At 39.6% G+C, this 20002-nt stretch overlaps 1 protein-coding gene across 1 annotated transcript in view; it reads left to right on the forward strand.

The window, feature by feature from the left end:
- LOC140324732 (glutamine--fructose-6-phosphate aminotransferase [isomerizing] 1-like) overlaps window positions 1–19540 on the forward strand; it is a gene marked incomplete in the record, with an annotated part of 37327 nt that extends 17787 nt beyond the window's left edge. The window contains 16 exon segments of the mRNA XM_072402823.1: window positions 795–853; window positions 2091–2225; window positions 2746–2807; window positions 2900–2979; window positions 4665–4718; window positions 6616–6721; window positions 8424–8587; window positions 10777–10872; window positions 11523–11620; window positions 12262–12382; window positions 13427–13584; window positions 14611–14725; window positions 14979–15106; window positions 15572–15739; window positions 16050–16211; window positions 16485–19540. Of these exon segments, the coding sequence (XP_072258924.1) occupies window positions 795–853; window positions 2091–2225; window positions 2746–2807; window positions 2900–2979; window positions 4665–4718; window positions 6616–6721; window positions 8424–8587; window positions 10777–10872; window positions 11523–11620; window positions 12262–12382; window positions 13427–13584; window positions 14611–14725; window positions 14979–15106; window positions 15572–15739; window positions 16050–16211; window positions 16485–16529 (1751 nt within the window).
- Between the last annotated feature and the right edge of the window lie 462 nt (window positions 19541–20002).

Raw genomic sequence — 20002 nt, forward strand, 5'->3', positions numbered from 1 at the left:
TATATATATATACGCCAAAATATTATGCAGCGCTGTACATTAAATAGGGGTTGCAAATGACAGACAGATACAGACAGTGACACGAGAAGGAGAGGACCCTGCCCCGAAGAGCTTACAATCTAAGAGGGGGGAAAGTAGCACACAATATGAGGGGGGATATGGAATGGTGGGAAGTAGAGAGGAACACGGGTAGGTGCATTTGAAAAGATGGGTTTTGAGTGTTACCTATGTTTGTTCAGCCATTTTTTTTTTAACCCAAATATTTGAAGTTTGGCATCCCTTGATGTTCTAGTACTAGTTTTTTCTCTTTTCACTAGGTCTATATTTTAAATCAAATTATAATCCTTCTATAATTCTGTGTATTTGTGTTTGTTTTAAATTGTCGACATTTATTTTACTGTATGGGGTAATTACAAGGAGATTCATTGCTTCCAGAAACCACAACCCCCCCTTCCCTTCCTGTCATCAGTTACATGGATTGCCCCCTGTAGGGTTTGCAGATGTGTAGAGGGCTTTATATCCTGAGCAGACTTTTATCTCTGCCTGCGCACACACACACATTTTTTTTGGTTAAAAAAAAAAAATAAAAAAACAAATATAACCAATAATTTAGCGTATGTGTAGAATACAGTAAGTGGGGTGTTTTTTGCTAAGGACCAAGATGAATTTATTAGGTTTTGTGTGTATGTAGCAGACATATGGCTTCCAGATTTTTCCTGTCTTTAAATCGCTCATGATTGACTGACTGTTTTTCTAACACCAGGAAATAATGTCACATTTCTCCCCCCTCCTAGAGTTCATCGTAATCCACAATGGCATCATTACCAACTACAAAGACCTGAAGAAGTTTCTGGTGAGTTGTATGTAACAGAGTACACAAAATGTGGAAATAATATACATTCAGAAATGTTTTATGCCTATACATACAAATCCGCTTACACAGAACATACAGCTTTATTTAATTACATAGCCCAGGGTTGCACGCTGACCCATAACGGCCAATCAGAAATCAGCTTGCATTAATCTGATTGCAGATGGTTGGTTAGATTACGTAAAACTGAACTCCAGGGAATTGTGGGGGAAAATATTTTTGTAATGGGGATTCCTCCACACATTATTGGTTATAGGCTTGTTTTTTTGCTTGGTATGCCCATCAAAAGGAATTTCCTCCACTTCATCCCTCGCAGCCAATGCAAAACTTTTCTCTACGATGCTCCGGGTTGTGCTTTGACCTACTTTGTCCTCCTCCCTAATTCAGGGCTATTGGTCCTGCATTGTGGATGATAATTTTAGGTTTGCAACTGCAGCTTGAAGTTCTGCAGGGGACTGGAGCAAGTTATGCTCTTTTTATGTGTACCCCAAAGGTGGAATTAAAGCAGAGGTAAACTGAAAAAAAAAAAAAAAAAAACAACTCCCTTACCTTTGCAGATCCATCGATCCCTCCAGAAGTTTTCTGGGTTGGGTCCCGCATCTTCCTGGTATCCTCCTGCGCCGGGGGCCGCCATCTTCTTTACCTTTTTCTGCCTTCCTCTTAGGTCACCTGAAGGCTCAAGATCGGGTGACATAGCTGGGGGTGGGGAGGGAAGAGTGCCGATCTCACTGCTCATGCATATTTTGATCGGCACTCGTCCCTCCCCTCCCCAATGCAATTTTTTTTTTTGTACCCAATTTGTAGAAGCTCCTTCTTCGCATGCACATATATAGCGCCAACATATTACGCAGCGCTTTACAAAGTCCATAGTCATGTCACTAGCTGTACCTCAAAGGGGCTCACACAGGTCCCTACCATAGTCATATGTCATTATTACAGTCTAAGGACAATTTTTGAGGGGAAGCGGATTATTGCAACTGCATGTTTTTGGGATGTGGGGGGAAACCGCAGTACCATGAGGAAACCTGCACAAACACAGGGAGAACATACAAATTCTGTCCAGTGTCCTGGCTGGAATATGAACCTGGGACCCAGTGCTGCAAAGGCAAGAGTGCTAACCACTGAGCAAATTTACCATAAATTTGACATCAATTTTGTATGAAAAAACAATGGATATGACTTGTATGAAATTGACAAATACTGATGTCCTTGTCTGCAGGAAAGCAAAGGTTACGAGTTCGAGTCTGAAACCGACACAGAAACTATTGCCAAGCTCGTGAAGTATATGTATGACAATCGGGAGAACAATGACATCAGCTTTGCCACCCTTGTTGAGCGGGTCATCCAGCAGCTGGTAAGGAGATAAACTGATACTCATTTTATTCTAGAAATTGATCCCTGCAAGCACCAGAAGGTGTTTTCTGTACTCTAGATACTTCTTGGCCAGGTCCAGTCGCAGTAAGGAATACTGCAACAAAAAAGGGTACTCTTGCAATGACTGGAAATTTATAGACTTTTTACAGAGAGCTGACTATTGTTATCAATGGGGCGACTGATAATATCTGACAGTGAGATAGCACAAAGACAGAATAAAGGTATGAAGATAAGCATGTGTCAAAGGAGAACATACAAATACCTTTCATTTGACAGGATGATGGCATGCAGATTTCTGCCTTAAAGTGTAGAATAGGTGTGCTTGGAATGCGGACACATTCTATGTACAGTCCTGTTCCGATTCTCCATATTTTTTTTTTTTTTTACAGCATCATATACATTTAGTATACTCGTTTATAGGTTTTAAAAATATGTTACGTATAAATCTATATTCTTTTTGTGTTTTCCTAACCTTGTATTTCTCCTCCTTTTTCCTACAGGAAGGTGCATTTGCCCTGGTGTTTAAAAGTGTTCATTTTCCCGGTCAGGCTGTAGGAACCAGGTAATTTATCCTATGAAATCCTATGAAAATCGATGACTGTCTTTTTTTCTCCTCTTTATGACCCCATTACCTTTTGTCTGTGTGTTTTGCAGGAGAGGCAGCCCCCTTTTAATGGGTATACGGAGTGAGCACAAACTTTCCGCAGATCACATGCCCATATTGTACCGTTCAGGTAAACGCATTTCACAACAGGAGCACCAGATGCACTTCAGGCATAACCACACAGGGGCATTATTGCCTGGAGTCATCAGGAGCCAAAACTAGCTTGTATTCTGGCACTTGTATTTGCTATTAGGATGTATAAAAATATATACTGATCAGCCAACAATTTAAAACCACAGACAGGTGAAGTAAATACAGTGGCACCTGTCAAGGGTTGAGCTATATGAACAGTCAGTTGTTGACCGTAATATGTTGAAAGCAATGAAAATGGGCAAACATGAAGATCTGAATGATTAAAGGAAACTGATTGGTTAGATGGCTGGGCCAGAGCATCCTCAAAACAGGTCTTGTGAGGTTAGTACATATCAAAAGGAATGGCAACCAGTGACAGACTCATGGGCTCATTGATACACTTGGATGGGGTTGTCTGATCTGATCCCACAGAATAATTACCATAGCACAGATTTCTGAAAAACCTAATGCCGGTCATGTGGGAAAGGTGTCCGAGAACACACAAAGCATCACCGCTTGCTGAGTATGGGATGATGTGACCTAAAGGATGTTCTGCAAGCTTCTTCATGCCAAAAACCACACACAGTACATCTTCAGAGGTCTTGTGGAGTCCATTCTGTTAAGGCAGCACAATACATAACTAGGCAGCTGGTTTTAATGCCTTGGCAGATTGGTATGTATATATCTATGTGTGTGTTTGCATATACACATATATTGGTTAGACATTATTTAACATCACCCGTATCTTCAGTGTTCTAATTGCCAGATCTTCACAAGTTGCATTTGATGGGTTTGTTTAGAAGTGATAGAAAAGTCTGTGGGGACATTTATTAATGCATATCAAATATTAGAGCATTATTCCTTGGTTCTGTAACTAAAGCAATAGATCTCATTTAACAACTGTATCTTATTGCTGAAGAAGCAAAGATCACAACCTAGAAGACGGTATTCATAAATGTCCCTAAAAAGTTGCAACTCCGCCAAAACAAATACCTGCGAGAATGCAGCTGGTCTGTCAACCATGGACATCACTTGTACCCTGATGACATGCTAAGTCACATTCTTTTCATGTCAGCAATTCTGAGAGCAAATTTCATTTTTAAAGGTGTGGATAGTTCTCCCTCGAAGCCGGGAACTATACCTGGACATAAAATTTAATGGTTGCCATACACCTGGCTGTACTTTGACTTTAACCCCTGCAATTTAAGCTGTTTTTCTAATAGATCATACACTTTAATGGCAGAACGGTCTAATGTCCTAGAAAATTCTTGCCAACATTGTATATTTCCAAAAGCTCAGTTGCTTGTTTTGCTTCTGCTTATTGGAAGCAAACCTAACCTGTTGCATGTAAAGAGCTGGGTAATTCTCCCCAAGTCTGCAAATATCGATACCAGAGTGATGTCGATGTGTGGATGGATAATGTGCTTTCTGTTATGTTGTCCATCCAGTTGATTTTCTGAAAGCTGCATTACTTCTTTAGTTGTGTTTCCATGTAATTGCAATGCACTGTTTTATTCTGTGCCTAGTCTGCTTTTTTCATGTAATAAACTTGCCAGTACATATCAGGTGATCCTGAGTGATGTACCTGACGATATGCATTTCAGAGCTCTGCAATGCATAGATTGCTGTGTGTTTGATGTGTTTTCTGATTTGTGCTGTCGCACTTTCTCATTGTCCTTTCAGCGTCACAAAGCATCGATTATCCTCTAGAGGGAATATGCATTATAGAGAACGAAGGTGCCTCATCCAGCATCGTACTTCAATACTCCTCCTTCTTATAAGAAACTATATATCCATTTATGTATCTGGTACTGTTTTCCATGCAGATCAATGCACGTGCTATACAACTTACAAAAGTAGGATACGATTTCATACCCCCCAGTTCAGAATTCAGCGTTACCAGCATCTTATGTACAACTTTCACCCACCAGATGGCGGCATTCCTCCGTAGAAGTTTGTATGAGTCATCTCTGGATATGTATACATAATAAGTAGCTTCAACTGTGTCTCCGTATCACCCCTGTGGTTTCAGGATCAGGGATGAGCTTTATGATTCTAAATTATTTATCTGAATCGGGGATGAGCTTTATGATTCTCAATTACCCAGCTGAAGCAATGTATGCATCTCCGAGTGAAATTAAAACCAAGTTCAAAGTATTATTTTCCTAAATTGGCTAAGTAACATCATGGTTAAAGTGTATCTGCACTTCCAAAAGGCAGTTTTATGTTCTCCTAAGCATGCTTTATTAAATATTTTCCCATTTCTTGCCATACAATAGCTTCAATCTGCAAGGAGTAAGTGGGAATATCTAAATAATGGGACTGCAAGGACAGTAAAGGTGTGTATCCAATCATGCTTTAGAGAGAACATAAAAATGCATTTTATTTAATAATAAAAAAAAGCTTCCAGAGTTCAGGTACACTTTAAACTGATGCAAAAAAGCATGAAAAAAAAAGAAAGCCATACCTTATCTGCTGGTTTGGTCAGGGCCATCTTTTATAAGGTGATGATGGTGACACAATCTGGACTGGGGGGGCGTATAATATACAGTATTCTACATATTACACTGAATACTTTCTGACCCCACACACTGCATGTTCCAGGCTTGTAGAGATGGAAACAGTACCAGAATAGATCCAGTTTTCTACCCTTTTCTGTCCATTCCGGGCCATGTGCAAATCAAATTTTCTTCTTTATTGCTTTCATTTTAGGACATTTTTTTCTTACTAAATTTAATGGATGTGTAATCTATGGGAACTAATCTTTATAATATGCTGCAAGCTTTATATTTACTGGCATCGCTCATTCTGTGGTACGGGACGGCAAACAGAGTTGTAACTCTTGGCATCTAGTTAGGTAACTGAATTGTAGTTGGGAAATATTGAAAACCTTCAAAAGCAAAAAAGTGAACACCCTGTTTGATGAAACCTTTGTCTATCAGGCTTCTAATTTTATTTACAGTAATGATCGAATGATCCCCATACTGTAACTAAACCAAAGCTATTAGAGATTCCTTCACTTAGGCTGTAAGTGTATGACCACAATGGAAGCCCATTGTGGCCATAGACTTGCATGAAAAGATAGTGGCTACCTAGAACTACTATGTTAAAAAGGGGCAATTGCCACTTTTCATCTTGGAGATCTCTGTTATATTCTGTGGTATTTGCCATTAACTGCCACCCTTTAGCCGATCATCACTTTATTGCCATTTTCCAGTAAACAGCCTGTTAAAGCTTCGATGAATGGGCCCCATAGCAGCTAGGTGTTGTCTTCCATACCTTCACTGTGTTAAAAAATAAAAAGGGGGTTGGATAAGTGGACCACAAACTCAATTTAACTGGGGTGCAAGTTGTTTTCTCCTTAACTTTACTAAACATTTGCTTCATGGCCAACAGCCAACCTGGTCTATTCTCGTGGGACAACTAGATGCCAAAGTTAGATCTTTGTGACTTACCGTTACCACAACATAACTGTATGGTTGCTTGAATCTTCTCAGGGCCAAACTGTGCTTTGTTCTTCCTCAGGCTGCATTTCCTCTGACTGGGCTGAGATTTATCAGTCTAAGGACTCCTTGTTTCCCACTCTTCCCTGGTGCCCCTCCACATATTTGTAACCTTTGTCTTTATTTACCAGGTCTGGAGAAGAAAGGCAGCTGCTCCGTGCCCAGAATTGACAACACCACTTGCCTGTTCCCTGGAGAAGAGAAGGCTGTGGAATATTACTTTGCATCTGATGCCAGGTAAGTGCTCCATTGCCTGGGGGGTATGAATACATTGATAATTTTATTACATTTGGTGAGCCCTATCGAGCCTCTGGCAACATAGATGACATACAGGCTGTTCTCAGGGTACAAACATTATTATTAGTAAACAGTATTTATATAGTGCCAACATATTACGCAGCGCTGTACATTGAATAGGGGTTGCAAATGACAGACGGGTACAGACAGTGACACAGGAGGAGGAGAGGACTTTTCCCGGAAGAGATTACAATAGAAGAGGATCTAACAAACATCCAACTTGCATACACTTTGTGCTTACAAATGGAGGCTGTACAGCAGGGGATCACAAACCAACGCATACCATGCCACTTTCCACAATAGAGCCATGCTCCTAGAAAGGTTCTGCAGATGAGGGGTTCTTGCCCTCACACTGTACTATACATTATACTCATTGAGCAGAAATGGCCAAGTTAGAGGAGCGAGATCCTGATACACAGAGGTTCACCAAAGTTTTATTCTACAGATATCAAAGGCCTGAGATGCTAGAGGGCTGTTTAAAATGAGGAAAAGAAAAGCTCTGAGTAAACCTCCCTTAAACTCCCTAGCAGTCTAATTTCTTTCTAATCTCCATGCAAAAAGTGGTACAATTTTTGCATATAAATTTATTTTTCATTGTAGGCTGTAATTCTTAGGGATAACTCACTCATATTTAATAAATTTAATAATAAACTTTAAATAAAAAAACACAAAAAAATACAGTATTTAAACATGTAATTTAACTGTATAGTATTATACATATATATATAATTAGTTGAATATTTCTTTGTATTGAACTCAATACAGCTCTTTTGTATTGAATCCAAGACAAAATGATTTGAATTTCCCGCCACTATGTCCCGGCCGCACTGACGCATGTAATAAAGCTGTCCACGGCTGGAGAGGATACACTTTTATCAGTGAAACTGAGTGATCCAGCAAACTGGGAATGGATTTCTTAAAAGTCATTAGCTATTTGTTAGCAAATGTTTTCAATTCTGGACTTCAGGTTTGCTGGATCACCCAGCTTCACTGATAAAAGTGTATCCTCTCCTGCATTGGAAAGCTTTAATAAATTGGGGCCAATGGCATATGGAATGGTGGGAAGTAGTGAAAGTTTAGAGACCGAAGATGACAGGTAAGGGAGTTTGAAAAATGGGTTTTAGGAGCTCTTTTAAAGAAGCAGAAAAAGTAGGAGCAAACCGAATTGGTGTGTGTGTGTGTGTGTGTGTGTGTGTGTGTGTGTGTATGTATGTATATATAATGTTTATTTACCTGCTGTCAATTTTTGCTGCCTTAGGGTTAGCCTTTGAGGCGCATCAAACATACCTTGTAATCCTGTATGTAAAATGTAATCCTCTTAAACACACAACAAAAGCTTTAAATTTAAAAGGAACTTGTCAGTCTCCATAGATGCTTCAGCTTTGATTCAGTGTCCATGCCACATAGCCAGCAAATTGCCTACTATCATGGAGACTAGGTCTAAGGATTATGCAGTGTTGCTCTAACATGCAGAGTAGTGCAGTATTTTTTCGCACTGTAATGACCAAACACTACATGTGGGTGATGTATAGAATGGCTTAGTGGATGCACTAGAAATTAAAGGAATCTTTATAGCAAAAAATAAATAAATAAAACACAACAAAAAGGCTGCACCTAATTTCATGTAACTTTTGTTTTATAGCGCCGTCATCGAACACACTAACAGAGTCATTTACCTGGAAGACGATGATGTTGCTGCTATCGTTGATGGACGTCTCTCCATCCATCGCATCAAGAGAAGTGCTGGAGACCACCCAGCCCGTGCCATTCAGACCTTACAGATGGAGCTGCAGCAGATCATGAAGGGTGAGTACTGGCCAAGTGTTGAAATCTGACATAGCCAGGTAAACTAGGTCAGTAATGGCAGCCTCATATCTCTCCAATGTCAGATACACGTAAAACTAAACCTTTTGTTTATTTCACACCTCCAATAATTCATTAAGCACTTTTCAGCATCAAAATGGTTTATTACAAGTTTAGGCAGACATGTAAAGAAAACCAAATATTGGCACTTTCAAGGCCCTAAATTACCATATTTCATGCAAATATAAAAAACTCATTTATTAAGTATATAGGAAATATTTAAAACCAGGTACATTTATGAAACTTGGGCTGCTTTTTCAGGACATGTGAGAAATTTACATCTTGGGTACACGCTAATAGACAGGACAGAGCCCTTCTCACACATATTGGTACAAATGATAGGTGCCAGGCCGCAGCACTGATAAATGGTACATTCCAAAGAAAACACATTCCAATTTTACTAGTTTCTCCAGAACCAACAATGCATACAATCACTAAGACTCGTACTGTCAACTGCGTTTCAAAGAAAGATCCAGTGTCCAGGCTCATGTCTTCAACTTTTTCAGATTTTGTTTTGTGGCGATTTATTAGTTTTGGGCCTTTGCAGCGCTGGGTCCCAGGTTTGAATCTCGGCCAGGACACTATCTGCATGGAGTTTGCAGATTCTCCCCGTGTCTTCTTGGGTTTCCTCCGGGTACTCCGGTTTCTTCCCACATTCCAAAGACAAGCAGCTAGGTTAATTGGCTTCCACCATAAATTGTCCTTAGACTGTATTATTGACATATGACTGAGGTAGGGACACTAGGTTATGAGCCGCTTTGAAGGACAGCTAGTAACATGACTATGCAATTTGTACAGCGCTGAGTAATATGTCGGCGCTATATCAATACTGTGTAATAATAATAATAATCAACGCATTGTGATGGTGACAAATGACTAGGTCTAAATACAATCACAAACTCCATCTAGTGATCTGTAAAGTGCGGTGGTATTAGCAAATGGTAGTGTGTGACACGTTTTCATCTTATGAATGGGATGATAGCAATGGTGGTGGCAAAATTGTGTCTGCAGAAATAATGGTACCGGCTTTATTAATCTCTAATTTCTTTTGTGAATTACACCATTATGAACTCTAAAGACCAGCATGACATATACATGAACACCTAAGGAAAAAGTTGGAAATGACAGTGCAGGTATCTGTTATAAACTTGCTGCATTCATAGCTAATATTAAGTTGTGGTTTGTACAAAGCATTGGTCAGACCACATCTGGAATATGCAGTCCAGTTTGGGCCCCAGTTCACAAAAAGGACATTGTGGAATTGGAGAGAGTGCAGAAAAGGGCAACTAAACTAATAAAAGGAATGGAGGAGCTCAGCTATGAGGAGAGATTAGCTGAACTGAATCTATTCTAAGGGGGCGCTCTTTGCCTCTGGAGGAAAAGAAGTTTAAGCTCCGGATAAGGAAGGGATTCTTCACTGTAAGGTCTGTGAAAATATGGAATCGGCTCCCTCAGGAAGTAGTTTCAGCAAGTTCTAAAGATTGCTTTAAGAAAAAGCTTTAGGGTTTATATCTGGAATATGTTTATTTCCCTAGTGGTTGAACTTGACGGACTTCTGTCTTTTTGTTTCAACCTACTATGTATTCTATTTAGACTTTGCGAATACCGGAATGCTGTATTTTTTAGTTGTATAGGGCACTACAGACGTAATTCTCACTTGTCAAGGAAACCTAGACTAGGCTGTTAATCTTCTAGTTAAACTGGTTAAACTAGTTAAACTGACCAGTGTTAATCTGACTTTATAATCAAAAGGGTGTGAATACAAGAGGGAAATGAAGACCAGTTAGGTGAGGTTGAATTCTGTTGCTATTGAAAAGGTCATGCAGGACAGGTGAGAATTAGTATCTAAAATGAGTGGTCATGGGGCAGTCCTATAATAAGTAAGAACTGAGGTGCAGCACTTTACCTCTTGTAATTGCATTTCAAATATTTGTTGGGGGGGAAAAAAAAAGGAGTAAAGGAATGTATGTGTACTTGAAAGTAGAAAATACAAAAAGCCGATACAAGAATGTAGGTATGCAGTGAAGGGTAAATACAGCTTGGGCACAGAGTCTTATTTAGAGAATATTACCTTATGTTTGGCATTACTGAAAAGGTTAAACATAACTCTTCCTCCTTTTCTTAATCTTCAGGCAATTTCAGCTCCTTCATGCAGAAAGAAATCTTTGAGCAGCCAGAATCTGTAGTCAACACTATGAGAGGGCGCGTCAATTTTGATGACCTGACAGGTGAGAAAATTTTTTAACCATTGTGTCGTACGCTCTCCAAGCACATGGTCACCAACAAACGCAAACCCGTAAATCATAGTGGCATAGTTGCTTTCTAATTCAGAATTGCAGGTCTCACAATTTTGACAAATTACTAAAATGTCCCTGTGCGTCTCTACAGCAACATCATGAATGATCAGCTCTGGCTTCTATTGATTCTATGGCTTAGTTTAGGTGTTCCATGATATAATCTTTGTTCTAAAATTATTAATTATTAAACGGGGAACTCATGAGCACCCCTGGCTGCTGCTGAGCACAATGCTCCTTACAGTAGATCAGTAGATGACTATAATAAATATATATATATATATATATATATATATATATATATATCTATATATATATCAAATTTAAGTACATGCATGCACTATTGTTATACTATTGTCTCAGGTTCGTCCACCGGAAAAGTGTCAGACATTTTTAGCCTTTACACTTCTGTGTGTGCTTCAGCTTCTAGCATGCTTGTGATTTTGGTGCAGGCCATGGCATTGGTTACCTGGTACACAACTAGAATCCCCTTACCACATGCTGTGGCACCATGACACGTACTATGGGACTGTATGTCTTCTGTTTAAAAATTGTGAAATTTTATCCTATTTTCTTTGAAATAGTGAATTTGGGAGGTCTGAAAGATCACCTCAAAGAAATCCAAAGATGTCGACGACTAATCCTCATTGCCTGTGGAACCAGTTACCACGCTGGAGTTGCTGTAAGTGTCCATTAATATTATTTTGAACACTTTAAAACTTTTTGTATACTTTATGAGTAGAGTAGCATTCACAGTTTCAAGTGTTTAGCTTTGTGGCTGTGGCTCTGGGTCCTGTTTTTAGTTTCCACCAGGGACACAAGATAATAAATAAATAAATATATATATAATTTGTTCACTTACTTGTCACCAGAACAAGCTGTACCCTCTGATCCTGTTCTAGTGTCAACTCTAAATTTTGTTATTTATGCTTCTTTCATTCTGATGTTGATGTTCAGAATAAATTGAGAGTGGAGCTCCCCAGTGAGGACACAGACAACACAGGCACGAGCCTGACCAAGCTTTCCTCTTTTCACTACTTTATCAAAAAAAGAAAAAAAAATCAATTTATTGTATATACTCTTCAAGCTGTCTACAGATCAGTCTTCTGGATAGCTTGTGATTCATGCGTATGCTTACGTTCTTATGAGCACAATACAAACCCTTATTAGAGCATTACAGTAAAACCTTTTCAGTGGTAGCTGACTGCATCAATTCTTTTGGTTTGTTGTAGACGTACATCTGTTTCTTGGTGTTCTGGGCAAAAAGAGCCAACCCTTATACGTCTCCTCTATTCTAATCATGTCCCTGTATCTCTCCTACAGACACGTCAGATCCTCGAGGAACTAACGGAGCTTCCAGTCATGGTGGAATTGGCTAGTGACTTTTTGGACAGGAACACTCCTGTATTTAGAGATGATGTGTGCTTCTTCATCAGTCAGTCAGGTATGGTATTCTCATAGTATAGTCATTTAAAGAAAACATGCATGCTTGTCATGCTTTTCCCCTTCACTTAACATAACTAAGAGGTGGGTTGGGTTAGGTGAAGGGTAAAAAATGACAAGTGTGCATTGTAGAGCTGCATACTTACCAAGATCTGATGGTGTTGGTTCTGTCTGTTTGCATCCAACTCTGTACTGCCCTTCCTGTGTCTTTGCATAAATAACCCAAAATCTGTGACTGTATCTCCAGCTCAGGGACAGGTACTATTATAATCTATAGGGCTATAACGCACAGGTGAAGCCAACGCAGTAAAGTGACACTAGATGTAAAGATAAGGCTGGGACCATATCCATCAGATTTTAGTGAGCATGAATCCTTTAATAAGAATCTGTGTATTTTATGATAATCTGCCAATAACAAAATTACAAAATACATTGTTTTTAATCTTTCTTTGTGCTACTGCTAAATCGTTCTTTTTATGAAGAAATACAATCTTAAAGTTTTTAAACAAATGTGCTGGTTGAACAAATAAAGTTATCCCACCCCCCCATATAAATAAATATTTGTGTTGCTAATCCTTGTCTGTGATTGGCTGTGATTCCTCTGACCAGCAAAAACCATCTATGAGAAGCAAGTATCTGAAAGGGTATTGGTCAGCAGTGCATGATAATCCATGACAAAATATGATGGTCTGTTTATGCACAAATGGGATATTTTATCAACAGTTAAACCAAAAGCAAATAATCTGTGATTTCCTGCTAACAATCTGGCTTTTTATTCTTTTCTGTGGATTACATGTGCACTTTGCATCGCCCTGTGTTTTTATACGTATACCACACTGTGCATGACCTTCAATACGTGCAACCTCTCCAGATCTCTGCTGGACCTACATATTAAAAAAATAGATGTAGTATCCAATAGTAAAAGCCAACAATTCTCCTTCAAACTTAAGTGATGTAAATAGTTACCAGTAACATGGGGAAGTTCCCATTTATTTTGTCCCCCTATGAAGTCATATTTATATTGTTTCTGTTCACCTTCATTCAGGAGAGACAGCGGATACTCTTCTCGCACTGCGTTACTGCAAAGAACGGGGAGCCCTGACAGTAGGGATCACCAACACCGTTGGCAGCTCAATCTCCCGGGAGACAGACTGTGGTGTCCATATTAATGCTGGGCCTGAGATTGGTGTGGCCAGCACAAAGGTGAGCACTGATCGGTAAATAAAATTACAGTGCGGTTTATTATAAACTATGCAGTGTCCTGTTGAAAAGTCCATTCATTTTTTCACGAATGTGGTAGGACATCATACTGCATAGTGGTTTGGTAAATTTCACTGTACAATAGTCATGTGTATGGTCAGCTGCATTGCATTAAAGTAGTTGGAAAATTGCCTTTTTTTCTCCTTTTCCATATACTTTATTTATGCTTTGTGAGTGATAAGAGTGTGCATCAGGAGTCTTAATGTTTTAGCTAGATCGGCCCAATGCAAAATGAAAGCTAGAGAGGACTTAGGAGGTTTAGGGGGCCAAGTCAGAACTGCACTGTTGGAGCTCCCTCATGATAGAGGTCCTTTTGTGTGTAGGAAAAGGCATCAGATGTGTAGCATTGTTGCTGTATTGATAAAATGCAAGCAACCCTGACCCAAACTGCAATTCAATAATGAATAAATAGTGTAGTCAGCCTTTAAAACAGAAATCTTAGAACTATAAGCTAATAGGATCAACAAGTGATTTGAAAAAATAGTAAATGCATTACTATACTATATAATACAGTGGTCGCCAACCTTTTGGACGTCACGGACCACTAATTTTGTGCGGGAAACTGTGTGTCGCTCAAAGGAGAAGACCCTCCCCCCGAGGGCCATAATGATGCCAGAACCCCACTCCAGAGACACAACCCGCTCACCACCCTGAGCCTGCGATCGATATGAGAGATGTGGTCTGCGGCTCTCGCTGGTGCACCCCCCAGCAGGGTCAGAAGAAAGGGCCAGAGCTGCGGGACCACCAGTGGTCCACGGACCACCGGTTGGCGACCGCTTGTATATTATGAACATTTGTAATGTAGAATGCACAGGGTAACTTTTATCTTTGAGTGGATGAAGCCCATAGGTCTGTGTCATAAGGGATAAGACACAGAAATTTCCCTCCACCCTAAATAATTTGACCCATATGGATTGTGAGTTTGTCTTTCTATGTAAAGATTTACAGGAGTCTTTCCTTTTTTAACAGGCATACACCAGCCAATTCGTGGCACTGGTCATGTTTGCACTCATGGTGTGTGATGACCGTATTTCTATGCAGGACCGACGCAAGGAAATTATTAACGGTCTGAAAATTTTGCCAGGTAAGAATGATTACAATATGCAAATAAATGTTACTTTTACCTTGTAGTGCTTAGGTATATGCTTGTACTGCTTTATTTATATTCTATAGAGCCAATTTCAGGCTTTAGATGAAATCAGTTTGTGTACTTCTCACTCATCATATCTCATAATTTGCCTTTTCGGGTCTAACAGGAATAGTCAGGGACAGTAAATGGCAGTATGAAAATGTTTTCTTTTTTGCATGACATTTTTATTATTTTTTTTTTTTATCAGACAACATCAAGGAAGTACTTAGTCTTGATGATGAAATTCAGAAGCTGGCAGCTGAACTGTACCAACAGAAATCTGTGTTGATCATGGGTCGCGGATATCACTATGCAACTTGCCTGGAAGGAGCATTGGTAAGTCAAAGCCTCCTCGGCTTTCCCTTGTTATCAGCTCCTGCCTGCTGAATGATTGTGGTAGCATCAGAAACTGTACTTTGCTATAATTAACCTCAAGGTGTCCTAGGAAAAAATGTCTTTTGTGGATTAAAGTTAGAACGGCTTTAAACAAATCAGGAAAACATAAGTTGATTAAATCATTATTAACCAAGTAACATTTTACATTCTCTCTGGGAAATGTGAGTACAGACAATGTGCGGTCTAGAACCAGAAACCCTCTGGCAGGGCCCACTCAACCCCTTTAAAATCAGCGCTTACATGGGACAAATAGGAGAAATTCCTATTGCATGATGTCTTGAATCAGATCTGCCCTGCTAGGACAGAAGAGCATAACTGGCCACACACCAAGGCATTTTTTCCTTATTCAAAGATTTACTTTGCACGATTGTTTACCTCTTGGTAACTTTTTATTTTTCTTTGCAGAAAATTAAGGAAATCACTTACATGCATTCAGAAGGAATCTTGGCTGGGGAGCTGAAACATGGACCGCTGGCCTTGGTAGACAAACTTATGCCAGTCATCATGATTATAATGAGGGATCACGCCTACACCAAGTGCCAGAATGCTCTGCAGCAAGTGGTAGCTAGACAGGTATGCATAAGACCAGAATTTCTCAAGTTTTAGAACTATCAGGTATTGGGAACCCCTGCTAAAATATTCAGAGTGTGTGGGCAGATGCCTCTTTACTTACTGCTAAAAAAAAAAATACTGGTGTCAAGCTGTTGGCAATGAAAATGGGGGCTGGACCTTGAACTTGCAGGCAAAAAAACCCAAAACTATTTCAATTTATGGAGAAACTTTGGGTTTCCATGAAACTACAGTTAAAAATGGCTGTTCAAGACCATGACATGGCTAAAAAAAAAAAAAAGGCTTAGGCTTATTTAGAGTTTTGTTTTCACAGGGACGTCCAGTTGTGATCTGTGACAAAGAGGACACAGAAACGATTAACACAATCAAGCGTACAATTAAGGTTCCTCACACAGTGGACTGTCTTCAAGGAATATTGAGCGTAATCCCCCTGCAGCTCCTCGCCTTCCATCTTGCTGTTCTGAGAGGATATGATGTAAGTTGTTGGCTCACTCATTCTGGCTCTTTCTTGCTTGATCACTCGCTCGCTCTTTCATTTTTCCCTCTCTCGCTCTTGCTTGCTCTTTTTCCTTTTCTCTTTTGCTCGCTCTCTTTTCTCTCGTCGCTTCGCTCTTTTGCTCATCGCTTGTTCTCTTTCTCCCTCTCGTGCTCGCTCTCTCCCTCTCACGCTCGCTCTCTCGCGCTCGCTCTCTCTCTCTCGCTCATATTCTTGGTTGACTGACTATATTGTCTTTTCTTCTGTCCATAGGTGGATTGTCCAAGAAACTTAGCCAAGTCTGTGACCGTGGAATAGAGTGGCTGGAATCTGTAGACGACACTATTTCTACCATTTCTATATCCCAATTTTTACTTTTATATTTATGTTCCCCTTATTTCCTTTGTATTCAGTCTATTTGCAGCACCTGCCGCTGCATCTCGTAAATCTGGAAAACCAGAATATTGTACAAATGTAGTTTCTGTTGTAAACAGACAGAGCCTTGTAGAATAGAATAGAATTATATTAACTTTCTTTGCAGTAACTTTGACAGAGTTCTAGTGATTTGCACTGACTCTTATGTCACGTCAAATCCAGCACTTTAAACTTTGTCCATATTACTATCTTACAGCCCATGTAACCATGTGGCCCTTTCCGTCTTTAAACTTTACGTGCCAAGAAATGGTCTGGTGTGCAGACTTCAGTCTGCTCCTTGCTTTGTGTATGCGATTGGAAATTCGAGACGGTTAGAGGAAATGTTTTTACTGAGAAGGAAAATCGGTCAGCGGAGGTGCCTTCATTAAGAATAAAATATCACAATCTGTTAGTGGAGGCATCGTTACTGTTGCAGGAATTTTTACAATTGCTCAGAGAAGGTCCCTTAGAAGGAAATTACACAGTTGGCCATAGGAGGTTCTTTTATCTAGACCCAATCTGTCAGGGAAGGTGGCATTACTGAGAATATAATGCAAGCACAAAGGACTAAAACTGCCATGCGATACTTGACGACCTTCAGCAGGCTTAGATCCTGCCAAGCAGTTTGCTTTCTTTTTCTCAGTACATTTTTCATATTATTTATAATAGGAAACGTTACTGGAAAACCAGGCCTGTGAACCTGTATTAGACACCCCAACACTGGTACCTGTGTACATCATCCCTTTTATATTTGTGTAATGTAGATATTAACCTTTTGAGGTTAATCAAAATAAATTCACAGAATGTTCTTTGCTCTTTTTGAATGTTTGCTGATTTGACTTTTAAGCTGTTTTTCATTTTTTTTCATTGTGTATTTTACTACTTCTAATCCGTCCTTGATTGGAGCTGGCAGTCTCTATTGGGGTGTTACAGCCTTTTCAGAAGGAACATTTGTGACCTAGATATGAAATATGATATCATTACATTATGTGTGACAGGCATAGATTGGGAAGATTTAACCTTGTGTGCTTTATGGGTCCCCTGTGTTGGACACCATTGTCCCGTTAAAGCAAGGTTTTGCATGGGCTATAGACACTTCTAGTCCTGGTTTTCCAGTAAATTCAGGCTGCACATTCCTCAATGATGGTCCAGGCAATGTCTGGATTGTATTCCTGCTATCAATTTCTTTTATTTTCACATTGCTATTGCACATTTTTTGCAAAAAAAAAAAAAATGATTTGTCTATGTAACAATCATTAGTGTACCTCTCCATGGGAGCTTGTAAAGCTCCCAATCTCGCTGGAAAGCTTATAACCCTGCATTATACCTCCTTTTATTGTTCTGCTGGTGTATATGGAAAAGATATTTATTGAAATAGGAGCTCTCCTCCACTGGAGGAAAATATTGCATTACCCTTTGCAAGCACTGGCCTCCAGGTGTTGTTTTACAGGTGAAGGGAGATAAGAGATGATTTCTGGTACTTTTAATCCTTTAGGAGGGTACAGATGTAGCAATATCATGCCATTTGCAATATAATCTGCCAGCCTTTGGACCATTTTTATGGTCTTCATTGTGCAAAGACAGAATTTGTTGGCTTTACTCAGCTGTGCCATCTGTTCCTATTGCATTAAGTTCACATTGCACTAATAACACCTTTCAGTGTGTGATAGAATATATTAAGGTAGCTGTACTATTCTGGTCAGACTTACACCATTTCACCTGTGTGTTTGATAAATGCCTTACGCTTACATGAAAGTAAAGGATTCCAATGGGCCGGGTTATTAATTGACATCTAGAATGGAGAAATTGTCATGCCAGTGTGTTGGCGTCTCTTGTTTTAGGTTCAGATCTGAGTGATCCTAGCACCCTACCAGCCTCTCTGTGTTGGTTCTTAAAGCCTCTGCATATTTGACAGCTGGGGTCAGTGAGCAGTACTATACTTTGAGGGGTATGGCTAGGAGAAACCTATGGCGGTTCCCTGGCATGAAGAAGCGGTAAACGCACCCCAACCTTATGGCCAGTGTAAGCATAGCATTACAGTCACATGCGGTGGATGAACATGGTGCCAGCCAGCATTTTATAAAACCCTTTAGTATGGGCACAATCATTCTCCTGTAGGGTGCCAACACTTGGCGTTTCTGAAAGCAATCACTGTAATTGAGTAGTCTAAAAAACGGGCATGATGGACAAAATAAAGCCTCTCCACTATCAGACAGCTACAATGTCAAGCACGCCCTCACAGACAGCTTTAAAGGATTTAAATGTTTTATAGTTGCTGATTTTTGCTTTAAACTAGATTGTTTTGAAAAAACTGTTGCAAGTCCTTCCATGCCAACCAGCTTCATGCGTTCCAATAACTCCTTCTGTTCTACCTGGCAAGCAAGCATGGCAGCAAATCAGAGCGGTAAAGAGAAGTTTTGTTATTTGGCACCATGGAGATGGCTGGCAGGGAGTGCCTTACACCTATTTCCAGAGGCAACTTATCTCAAATGAAGGTACTGCTGCAGCATATTAAGGAATCACTCTTAGCACATTCTTCTTCTGGCAGTCAGACTCCCTAAGATAGAAATGAAGGCTTATCGAGACCTCCAGATGCACTACTTGCTATGAAGATAAAGAAAATGTGACATTTTTTATATACACTTTCTCATCCCTTTATTTTCTTTGTTTTTTTTTTTTTTATTTGATCAAAAATGTTGGTACTTTAATGTTAAAATATGTATGCTATTTGTATTTTTTTTTTTGTTTTAACTGGAAAAAAAATGAAAAGTTTCCATTAGATGGAAATTGCTATTCTCCTGTTTAATGTAAGAAAAGTTTACAATGGACCAAAGATACGTACAGTGCTTGTAAAATAAAGATTAAAAAAAATCACATGAATTCTGTGAAAATAAACATTTAGACATGTACAGCCATTTGTGTGCTTGTGGTTTTCTTTATATTGTATCTGGAGATTGGCCTGATCAGGATGTCTGTCTCCTGCCATACACAAGTCTATACAGGAAATCCCCCAGTTAAGGACATCCGACATACGGACACCTCCTAGATACAAACTAATTGGGCTTCACTGCTCACTGTGTGCAGGATGGAGGCTTGATGGCGGAGTGGAGTTGGTTTGCATTACTTGCAGAAGAAATCTTTTTGCTAAACACAGCTGAGCTTGTGGGTGATCTTAAAAGCTGAGCTGATCTGTAACCTCTTGTAACTCTTTAATGACCAAGACAAACTCTGCAGTTGTTTCTTTTTGCATATCAAAGCACAGCTTGCTCCAGACATTAATGAATGTCTAGGCTCCCTAAAGTTTTTTTTTTTTTTTTTTGTGAGGATTTTATACAGTAACTGACACCACGCTGCCTAATAATATGTTACAAACGTAT

The sequence above is a fragment of the Pyxicephalus adspersus genome, chromosome 2 (genome assembly GCF_032062135.1).
Source record: "Pyxicephalus adspersus chromosome 2, UCB_Pads_2.0, whole genome shotgun sequence".
Taxonomy (NCBI): Eukaryota; Metazoa; Chordata; class Amphibia; order Anura; family Pyxicephalidae; genus Pyxicephalus; species Pyxicephalus adspersus.